The sequence below is a fragment of the Cyclopterus lumpus genome, chromosome 8 (genome assembly GCF_009769545.1).
Source record: "Cyclopterus lumpus isolate fCycLum1 chromosome 8, fCycLum1.pri, whole genome shotgun sequence".
Taxonomy (NCBI): Eukaryota; Metazoa; Chordata; class Actinopteri; order Perciformes; family Cyclopteridae; genus Cyclopterus; species Cyclopterus lumpus.
Genome location: NC_046973.1, coordinates 20065629 through 20076404, shown reverse-complemented (window position 1 = coordinate 20076404; position 10776 = coordinate 20065629). Strand labels below are relative to the sequence as shown.

The following is a 10776-nucleotide window of genomic DNA, read 5'->3' as shown; positions in this document are numbered from 1 at the left end:
GAGAAACTACTACTTTGCCTTTTTAATTTTCTTTAAAAACTCTACAGTAGAATTACATGAAATCTGACACGGGCTCATCACAAACAAGAGTCCAGTGGGATCTTTAGCCAACCAATGAAGGACATGTTTTTATGACGGATCAAAGATTATTATTTGACACTTAAAAACTTTTAAATTAAAAACAGTACAGTAGTGTAACTTCTGATTTTATTATAATTTCATTTCATATAATGTACAAGAATAATGTTTTTGACAGAGTTTAGAAATATCAAATTGGACAAAGTATTGTAGCGACCCTGTAAAGAGGGCTTTGTACAGCAACCCCTCCTCTCTAGCAATCGCAGGCATGATGGTCAAGGTGCGTGCCTGTGATTGGTGGAACGGAGGGGAGGCGGGGTTTGACCTGTCTGGGGGAGTTAAGTGTGTGTGACGGGAACCGTGTTGTTGTAAAAGTGTCGGTGCTGGTAGCAAGTGAGTGTCTCATGAACGGCTGTCAATAAAGCGTGCGTTAACTGCAAGTCGGAGTCGGAGGTGCTGCACCTGAACAGAACAAATGTCTTTTTTGGAGGATTTTGTTGTCTCCTTTTGCTTCAGTCCCACAGCTCTGTTGGGGGCTGCTGCTCTGCTGCTCGTCTTCCATCTCGTCTCCAATAAATTCACCTCCCAGGAGTCCAGGAAGGTGCCTCCAGGTCCGAGGCCTCTCCCCCTGCTTGGCAACCTGTTGCAGCTTGATCTCAAGAAGCTCCACGTTTCCCTGTGGGAGGTAACATCGTAGTCAAAACAAATCCATTTAGTCATATATGTATCTATCTCTCTCTTTTAAAAAAAAAAAAAAAATATTATTTTGTTATTACAGCTTTCAAAGAAACATGGTTCTGTATTTACGGTCTACTTTGGAACCAATAAAGTGGTGGTCCTGGCTGGCTACAAGACCGTCAAAGAGGCTCTGGTCAGCTATGCAGACGAGTTTGGAGACCGAGACATCGCCCCCATCTTTTCTGAGTTGAATCACGGTCATGGTACGATCCACCTTTACGTACTCCTTACTGTACAGTGTGTTTATAGAATCGAGAGCACAAATAACATTGTATTTGATCACTGATGAGTGGTGCATCTCATGATATCGGACCGGTATACAGATTAAATGCAACTTGCATGTCACGCTTGATAGGAATTCTGATTGCAAATGGAGAATCGTGGAAAGAGATGCGACGTTTTGCCCTCAGCAGCCTCAGAGACTTTGGAATGGGCAAAAGACTCTCCGAGTATAAAATCTTGGAGGAATGCCACTATCTGAGCCAAGTGTTTGATAAATACGAAGGTATGTTGTTGAGCCATATACGAGTGGGAGAAGGTGTTCTAACAAAAGGTCACAGTGACAATTCCTCCACATGGTTTGTTATTTAGCGTATCAGGACTCTTCTTGGGCTCAAATCATGGCCCATATTTAACTTTTTTTTTTGTAGCCAGTGCCATTCATAGTGAGGTTTGCTTTAATAATACAAGACGGCACTTTTCCTTTTGCTCTTACGTCTTAATAATTTCCTTATTCTTCACAGGGAAACCATTTGATACAGCGAGCCCCGTAAATAATGCAACCTCCAACATCATCTCCGCTATTGTGTACGGCAGCAGGTTTGAATACAGTGACCCCCGATTCAACAACATGGTGAGAAGAGCCAACGGAAGCATCCGCCTGTTGGGATCGGCATCGGTCCAGGTGAGCTTCACGTCTGCTTTTGAAAATCGCTGCAGTTTTAAAGGGGGATTGCACACGGGCAACGGGAGCTGTGAAAGGTTGAGAAGGGGAAACAGCATCAGCTTTGCATAGCTGTAGATTCATATGCAGCTCTATGGTCCGACATAAGTATTGTCTGCAGACCTTTTCACAACATTTAGGCCGGTACTTTCAGTTTTTTGATGACGGCTTGGGTAAACATCAATTATGTCTTTACATAGTGTGCAGTGGGACCAACTTTAAGCATCCAAACAATACAGCAAAGTGTCAAACTAAAAATGGATGTAGACTGTAACTGTGTGAAATAACTGATCAAAAGGGTGTTTATGAACACGCATACTTGTATAATAATAATCTTTACCGTCTAATGTGTTAAACAAACCATGACGGTAGTTGTTTGCTTGTCTTCACTAATCTTTTCTGTTTTCACTGTTACGGCACAGCTTTACAACATGTTTCCCAGGCTGGTTAGTTGGATTAAAAACCGGCAGCTGTTGATAAAAAATTACGCGGCGGCTGTCGGAGATGTCAAAGAATTAATCATGCATCTGAAAGAGACGCTGAACCCTGACCTCCGCAGGGGGCTCGTCGACTGTTTTCTGATCCGGAAGCAGAAGGAGGAGGTGAGACGACGTGTTTGCAGTTTTCATCCATCAAATAGAGCTAATGTTATGCATATTTAATGATATGTGGGCGTTCTCTCTATTAGGAGGCGTGCGTTCAGGACTCTCACTACAATGAGATGAACTTGATATTCACAGTGACCAACCTGTTTTCAGCTGGGACCGATACCACAGCGTCTACGCTGAGATGGGGGTTGCTTCTTATGGCTAAATATCCACATATACAAGGTAGAGAGAGGGGGACGAGGCTCGTTATTGTGCATTTATTTTTCCACCTGTAGATGCCCTTAAATAGCCTACTTGACATAGACAAGTTCAAAACAAGATTTTGTATAGATTGTTTTGTAGTGGCTTGATTTTTATGCTCAGTTTAAGGAAATATAATTCATGGTGAACATGTTAGAATGCATGACGTCAGCAATTAACTCAGAGTAGGCCACGGCTTCAGAGGTTGCGTGGCTGTGGACTGGTCTTTGATCGAATGCAGTCCGAGGATATTAATGTGTTAATACGTGAGTCCAGACCAGGTCCAGGAGGAGCTGAGCAGGGTGGTAGGAAGCCGTGAGGTCCAGGTAGAGGACCGGAAGAACATGCCGTACACCGACGCTGTAATCCACGAGACACAGAGACTGGCCAACATTGTCCCCATGGCCATTCCTCACAAAACCAGCCGAGACGTCACCTTCCAGGGCTTCTTCATCGAAGAGGTTGCTCACGTCTATTATTTCTTTAATGAAAAATAATAACTTTATTTATACAGAACCTTTTTAAAAACAGAGTTTACAAAGTGATTTGACAGACAAATCACCCAAAAGCAACGAAAGAAGAGAAACTACGGTTAAATGTAAACACTGATTGGACGAAACAACAAAAACAATCGATAGACTGCGAACAAACAATAATAACAACAATAAAATGTTCATCAAGTGCTTTCCTTCTGAGACTTGACACCGTGCTCTCTTTTCGTTTGCCTCCAGGGGACTACTGTGTTTCCTCTTCTTACTTCTGTCCTGCACGATGAGAGCGAATGGGAGAGCCCGAACTCTTTTAATCCCTCCCACTTCCTTGATAGGGAGGGCACATTTATCAGGAGAGATGCCTTCATGCCCTTTTCTGCAGGTATAGCCACTTTGTCAGGATTTTGTATTTTAGGGATTACAGAGATTTTTTTTTACACGGTGTGATCCAGTTTCACCTGTTGCAGGTCGCAGGGCGTGTCTCGGAGAGAGTCTGGCCAGGATGGAGCTGTTCCTCTTCTTCACCTCCCTCCTCCAGCGCTTTCGTTTCACTCCTCCACCTGGAGTTAAAGAGGAGGAGCTGGATCTGACTCCAGCTGTGGGCTTCATCCTCAGCCCTTCACCTCATGAGCTGTGTGCTGTCAGTCGCCAATGAGAGAGAGAGCTGAAGCACGGCATTATAATCCAACTCAATGTGCCCATGACATTAATATTGTTTCACTCCCCTTCAGAAGCAGCAGAACATACTGAGCAGGCAGAAAAGTGCATTTATGTTGTGTAAATATACAACAATCTGACTCTAAATAAGTGCACATACATCTAAATTTCTACTGATTGTTGATTTGTCAAAATTACAAAAATAAGACACGACTACATTAGCCGATATATTCCTGCTTCCAGGTCAGTGTTGATTATTTTGGCAAAATAATGCAGTTGGTTTTGTAGATGGAAATGTGTCAATAGTTCTACTTTCTCATATTGCATAACATTGCAGAAATCACATGTAATTTGCCCACTATACATAAATTAAGACTTGGAAATACTCTAAATGAAAAATACATTAAAACTGCTTTTAAACTATGATTTGGTCCGTTGATGCTTCATGGCTAACTTTTATTTAGCACATGGTTCCTTTGTACAGGCTGCAGTTTAATCCCAACAGGTTGGAGATCAGCAACTCGGTTTATTTGGTCAAATAGGGGAACTCCAACTCTGTGTGGTAGAATATATATTTAAACAGGTCGGGCTCATGGACAGAAACACTGATCTGCTCAGCCCCACCCTAGGGAGGAGGAGCGTGGCGCAGGCCTTGTTAAAGGGGGCGGGGACTTCGCTGCAGAAACTTCAGTTTCTGACACTAGACAAAGTGTTTTTTCTTTTCTTAAAGGGCTGCGATCCAGGTGACGATATGATTACGTTGGTAGATCTTTTCCAGTCCTCCACTTCAGTATGCCTGTTGGTGGCCATCGTGTGCCTTCTGGTCTTCCATCGTTTTCACTCCAGCTTTAGCTCCCGACTCCAGAAGAGGGCACCTCCTGGACCTAAACCTCTTCCCCTGCTTGGCAACTTGCTTCAGGTGGATCTCCACAGACTGGACAGCTGTCTTCTTCACGTGAGAAATGAAGTTCTTTGCAATGCTTTGATAGAAGAAAACAAAGTTATATCGATGGCCAAAGTGAAAAACCTCCTATCTGTAAAATGACCTATGGGAAAACCGCCTATCTGCATTTCGTGTGTATTTTTTTGTATTATGTATTGGGTATCAGGGGCGTCGTTTTTGATGCCATTAAATTAAACTCTTGTTTCTCACATGGAAAACGTTATTTTGTATCTCTAACATGCTACATATGTGCGTGTGTTCTGGTTTGTATGTTTTCTCCCTCTTCAAATTACAATCCAATAGCCCATCATCATACTTAACGATATAATACCCTGCTTACATTCAGGTTATACCTGTAAGTCCAGGTAGTTACAGAATGTGTCTGTCTTTGTTAACAAGTCTTGGCAAATGAAAGGGAAGTTAGAAACTGTCTCCAGTGAACGAGCGAATTCGAAATACAAGAAATAACTATCGACATCTCTCTATTCTTTGCATTAATATAGATTATTATAATATGTTTTTCCATTGAATGGTATATTTGACACTGAACTAGTTCATCTTTATCTCAGTGATGGTGTCCAAATGAGCATAAAATATCACTATGACTCTGAAATTCTGTCTCTTGTGTTATCATATACTGAATGAAGCAAAACTACAGAGCAAAATCACACTCTGATTGAACCAATTTATGAACTGTCAGAAACAATGGACATCAGGGGCCCCACACATTCACAAAAGTGACGCTCCCCTTGGGGCTTAGCCCCCTTTCTTTGAATCCCACAAACGCCCCCTGTTGGGTATCCTTAACAAATAGCATGATAACCAAAAATGGGAGGTTTTGCTCTTCGGCCATCGATATGTTTTCAGTATTGAACAATGCATTACGGTACATTTCATTCCTTATGGCCATGACTCACTTTTACCCGCCTCAATCTTTTAGCTGTCCAAAATATATGGACCCGTGTTCACCGTCTACTTAGGACAGAAGAAGACGGTGGTCCTGGCAGGATACAGGACGGTCAAACGGGCTCTAGTCAACCATGCGGAGGAGTTTGGGGGCAGAGAGGTCACTCCCATATTCTATGATTGCAACAAAGGACACGGTAAAGACATGTTTGCTTGTTTTTACTGGCCTGTTTTTGATTACGTCTTAACTAGCAAACCACTTTTGCTTCCAGGCATACTATTTTCCAATGGTGACTCGTGGAAAGAAATGAGGCGTTTTGCTCTAACTACACTCAGAGATTTTGGAATGGGCAACAAGGTTAGTGAAGGGAAAATCATAGAGGAATGTCACTACCTGATGGAAGAGTTTGAACAGCGTGAAGGTAACAGTCCCACCTCTAAAACACCTCCCTTGGGTCTATACAGCACTAATACGTTACACTGACTATCTAACTCTGTACTTTCCCAGGTAAACCCTTCAACAACGCTCTGACAATTCATTATGCAGCTTCAAATGTTATATCAGCAATCATGTTTGGAAAGAGGTTTGAATACAAAGACCCTGTCTTCCAAGCTATGGTGGAAAGAGACAACGAGTCCATCCGACTGATTGGAACAGCCTCCATCCTGGTAGAGTGATTTCTGATAATTACAATACATGTTTTCATTGCTGTGTATATTTCAGACTTGTTTAACCACAGGCTTAAATGATTAATTGTATTGGTGTTGTACATGTTTATATGTGGTAAATATGTAATTTGCAGGTTTTAACTTGGTGTTGGTGAAATGACCTAATGGATAATTACCTAAGAGGACTGTGTGTAGCACCCTGAAGGACATTCCTAGTTAATGTCCTTCAGGGTGCCACATTCAAACTTCTGAGCATATTTTATGGATGAGGGATTGCCTCCACATGGCTCTCAACATGGCGACTAAGCAAAGCAAAGAGAAGCTCCGATTACGGCGCAGAAGAGTGACTTTATTACACCACTATATATTTATGTTGCATTCTGTGCAATATCAAATCAGGTATCCTTTAAGAAATATTTGTTCATCATTTAAGGAAACTTTATTTGTGTTTATTATTATTGCCATTGTTTACATTAGTATGTAAACAAATGTTTCAATTTTGCATGTAAATCAGTTCAAAATACTTTTTTTATTACATTAAATTATACCGTATACTTCCAATTCGTACCAATTTGCAGAGTTGTGCCTGAGGTTGTGGAAAATGATAACAAAATGATTTACAATTGACAAACCTGTAAAATAAAGATTCTCCAAATAGTTTCCTGATTTTAAATGATAAACAACCGGATGTAAAAACCAACCGAAAACATCGCTTGAATGAAACCGGCAACATCCTCCAACTTTAGATTGTTGTTCTGCTCCTTCACAGATATACAACGTGTTTCCTTGGCTGGGCCCTCGTCTTAAAAACTGGAGGGTATTGATGAAAAATGTGGAAGCCAACAAGGAGGAACTCAAGAGAATAATAGTGGACCTGAAGGAAACTCTGAACCCTGAGATGTGCAGATGCTTTGTTGATGCATTCCTGACTCGTAAACTAAATCTGGAGGTAACTCCAATGAATCCACTATAGGCGGATGATAATGATTAATTACTCATATTGATTAATCCCTCTTTTTTGTGTGTCATAGGAGTCTGAAATACAGGATTCACACTATCATGATGACAACCTGATCTACAGTGTGACGAATCTGTTTGCAGCTGGGACTGATACAACAGGAAATACACTTAAGTGGGGTTTACTGTTCATGGCCAAGTACCCTCATTTTCAAGGTGCAAAAATACATCGCACACAAAATGAATTTCAGTTGGCAGTGTGTACATAAAAACGGAAGTGGACTCATATTCATCCGATATAATCTGAAATGTACGTGAGTCCAGACCAGGTCCAGGAGGAGCTGAGCAGGGTGGTAGGAAGCCGTGAGGTCAGAGTAGAAGACCGGAAGAACATGCCGTACACCGACGCTGTAATCCACGAGACACAGAGACTGGCCAACATTGTCCCCATGGCCATTCCTCACAAAACCAGCCGAGACGTCACCTTCCAGGGCTTCTTCATCGAAGAGGTTAGTCGCCCACAAAGGTCCACACACTTCTCTGAAAACAGTGCTTTGGTTCTGTCGTATCTTTCAAGCGGCAGTGATCGTTGCAGAATGAGGATGAAGGAATCTCCGCGGACACTGTTCTTTCTGGTATAATAGAGTTTATTACAGAGAGGAATCACAGGTCAGGACGAGCGTCTAGATCGCTCGGAGAAGCTTCTCAGCCAAATGGAAGATCTACTGAGACTCAGTTGTATAGCCACTTCGTCGTGCCCAGACCCTGAGATACCTAACGTGACTCAGGAACCCCCAATCTAAACACTTACTTTTCAGACACAGGAATGTGTACCATATATCAAGATTAAGAAGTAACAGACGAGGTCACACAAAGGCCTCTTAACAGGGACAGACCCCTCTCCAACAGGTCAAAAGGGCAACTATGTGGAACGGTATCTTATAAGCCGATCTTCTAAGGAAGCGGAGAATACACCACAGTTCCAAATGACACACTTTGCTCTCTTTTCGTTTGCCTCCAGGGGACTACTGTGTTTCCTCTTCTTACTTCTGTCCTGCACGATGAGAGCGAATGGGAGAGCCCGAACTCTTTTAATCCCTCCCACTTCCTGGATAGGGAGGGCACATTTATCAGGAGAGATGCCTTCATGCCCTTTTCTGCAGGTACAACAACTTTGGGAGGATGTGTGTTTTTTTTTTTTTTAAGGATTACAGATGTGTTACAATTCTTAAGACGCAAACCAGTTTAACTCGCTGCAACTTTTCGTTCTTGCAGGTCGCAGGGCGTGTCTCGGAGAGAGTCTGGCCAGGATGGAGCTGTTCCTCTTCTTCACCTCCCTCCTCCAGCGCTTTCGTTTCACTCCTCCACCTGGAGTTAAAGAGGAGGAGCTGGATCTGACTCCAGCTGTGGGCTTCATCCTCAGCCCTTCACCTCATGAGCTGTGTGCTGTCAGTCGCCAATGAGAGAGAGAGCTGAAGCACGGCATTATAATCCAACTCAATGTGCCCATGACATTAATATTGTTTCACTCCCCTCAGAAGCAGCAGAACATACTGAAAAGCTACTATTTGTGTTAATATACAACAGTTTGATCACCTCTCGCCTTTATTAACCTCCTCATATGCGTTTTGAGGCCTCGGCGTCCTCTCAATTTCTCCTTGTTAGTACTTTAGAGGTGACAAACCTTTGCTCGCCCAATTTTAAATACAAATCAGTTCCTTATTCTGTGTCAGCTATGTCTCCATTTGTTTTTTATTTTACTGTACAGTTTTTGTGAAAATTAAAAGGCAAAGTTGGCTCAAATGAAAAGATGATATTCTTAATTTCCCAATATCTGAACTGTTATTAAAACATATATTTAAAAGATTATATTCTATTTCCTGTTTAATGTTCACGAGGACCTCTGCTATGTCCCTGGTTATTTTCATGAGATTTTACAAAGGCAAAGTCAGCTAAAAATAAATAATGAAATTCATAATTCTCTAATATTTGAACTTTATTTAAAGTAGATCCTTAAAATTGTATATAAAAATGACGCTGGTATGTTGTTCATGAGGACCTCTGCTATGTCCATTGTTATTTCCATGAGATCTTACGCTACAGTTTTTGAAAAAGTCAAAGTCAAATATAGCTAAAAAGAGAAAATTGTATTAATAATTTCCTAATATTTTAACTTTTTTTTTTTTTTTTACAGCAGATCCTTAAAAGGATACATTAAAATGATATATACTTTTTTTTTTTTAATTTAAGAGGACCCCTACTATGTCCATGGTTATTTTCTAAGGTTATATTAAACTTTCAATCAATTTCTGTTGAAGTTGATCCAGTTACTCTCCTGTTTTGAGTACATTTTAGTGTTATTAAATTGTCACACTATGATGAAGGGAAGGACTTAGATGCATACTTAGATAGCATGGCACATGGACCTATGGCGATCACATAGCACTGCAAAGGGCTGCTGATGTTCGATTTCTCATGGGGTTTGTGTGGGGTTTTGACCATAAAGATAAAGCCCCGCTAGTTCAATTAACAGACCCACACTCCAATGACCACAGATGACAGACTCGAGCTCTTGGTTTTACTTGCTGCAAGGAGAATGTTGAGCTGTGCCTCTGCAAAACACTCTGGCTCGCCATTCTCCAGACAGTCCTTTTTATTGAACTGGTTATCCCACACAGAATGAGGAAATAGTTTGTTTAGTCCCTTATCAGTCTGAGATGACCCTGAGCCATGTGTGGTGTGTGAGGTATGTGGGGAGACACAAAACAAACCTAGTTGTGTGCCTGCACATTAAACCTGTTGACCTCTTGTCCTCAGGGTGAACGGTATAGAGTAAGTAAAACAACAACGTATTACTCTTCTTCTGTTAGCTACAGTAATTACATTCATAGGGCGTACATTCTTTAATGCAAATTGAAAACACATGCTCTAAACTCTTAACAGTTCGTCAAAATAAAAGCCAGTGATAGATATTCTTATTTACAGTCTTCTATGATGTGAAGAACATTAATTAATCAATATAAATAAATCAACCTGGATATGTTACCAAAAGTAGTGACGGCAGGCAGTTTAATATTCATGTATATATGTACACAGCAAGAATCAACGTTTCAATTAATCGTTACATTGTTTAATGCAACACAGTTCCTAATATAGTTTAATCAAACTAATGTGTGTGTGTAGAGTTGTTGCTATTAGCATCATATTTATATGTCCACCTCATTGTGCTGTTTCTGAGTGAACACAGAGCAGAGCCTGTATGAGGAGAAGCATAGTAAAGGGTTTACCTTCCTACCACTAGATGGCAGTATACAATGCCTTGTTGATTGATTTGTCACTTAAATCCTGCATTGAATGGTACAGAAGAGTTCAAAGGGCCAAGATGAGAAGATATAATAAAAACAGCACAATGAGGTGTGAATATAAATATGATGCTGACAGCAACAACCCTACACACATTACTTTGATTAAACTACATTAGGAACTGTGTTGAATTAAAGAATGCAACGATTAATTGAAAAGTTGATTCAAGCTGTCCGATGTGGC

The 10776-nt window shown here is 41.1% G+C and overlaps 2 protein-coding genes across 2 annotated transcripts; both read left to right on the top strand.

Moving 5' to 3' along the window:
• The first annotated feature begins 436 nt into the window (after positions 1-436).
• LOC117734528 (cytochrome P450 2K1-like) lies at positions 437-9098 on the top strand. The gene is made up of 16 exons (XM_034538603.1): positions 437-763; positions 857-1019; positions 1172-1321; positions 1560-1720; positions 2182-2361; positions 2448-2589; positions 2884-3068; positions 3339-3480; positions 3566-4710; positions 5639-5801; positions 5877-6273; positions 7043-7222; positions 7305-7446; positions 7555-7739; positions 8252-8393; positions 8506-9098. Exons 1-9 carry the CDS (start codon positions 554-556, stop codon positions 3751-3753), a joined length of 1521 nt encoding a protein of 506 aa, XP_034394494.1. The 5' UTR covers positions 437-553; the 3' UTR covers positions 3754-4710; positions 5639-5801; positions 5877-6273; positions 7043-7222; positions 7305-7446; positions 7555-7739; positions 8252-8393; positions 8506-9098.
• LOC117734526 (cytochrome P450 2K1-like) lies at positions 4348-8714 on the top strand. Its single transcript, XM_034538602.1, has 9 exons — positions 4348-4710; positions 5639-5801; positions 5877-6026; positions 6113-6273; positions 7043-7222; positions 7305-7446; positions 7555-7739; positions 8252-8393; positions 8506-8714. Exons 1-9 carry the CDS (start codon positions 4348-4350, stop codon positions 8691-8693), a joined length of 1674 nt encoding a protein of 557 aa, XP_034394493.1. The 3' UTR covers positions 8694-8714.
• Positions 9099-10776: the final 1678 nt, after the last annotated feature.

Bases quoted from the DNA above. Each gene is read 5' to 3' on its own strand.
- LOC117734528 (XM_034538603.1), top strand. From the start codon at position 554: ATGTCTTTTTTGGAGGATTTTGTTGTCTCCTTTTGCTTCAGTCCCACA. The intron at 2,362-2,447 runs GTGAGACGACGT...TCTCTCTATTAG, and splicing joins TCCGGAAGCAGAAGGAGGAG to GAGGCGTGCGTTCAGGACTC. The intron at 3,069-3,338 runs GTTGCTCACGTC...GTTTGCCTCCAG, and splicing joins AGGGCTTCTTCATCGAAGAG to GGGACTACTGTGTTTCCTCT.
- LOC117734526 (XM_034538602.1), top strand. From the start codon at position 4,348: ATGGACAGAAACACTGATCTGCTCAGCCCCACCCTAGGGAGGAGGAGC. The intron at 6,027-6,112 runs GTAACAGTCCCA...GTACTTTCCCAG, and splicing joins AGAGTTTGAACAGCGTGAAG to GTAAACCCTTCAACAACGCT. The intron at 7,740-8,251 runs GTTAGTCGCCCA...GTTTGCCTCCAG, and splicing joins AGGGCTTCTTCATCGAAGAG to GGGACTACTGTGTTTCCTCT.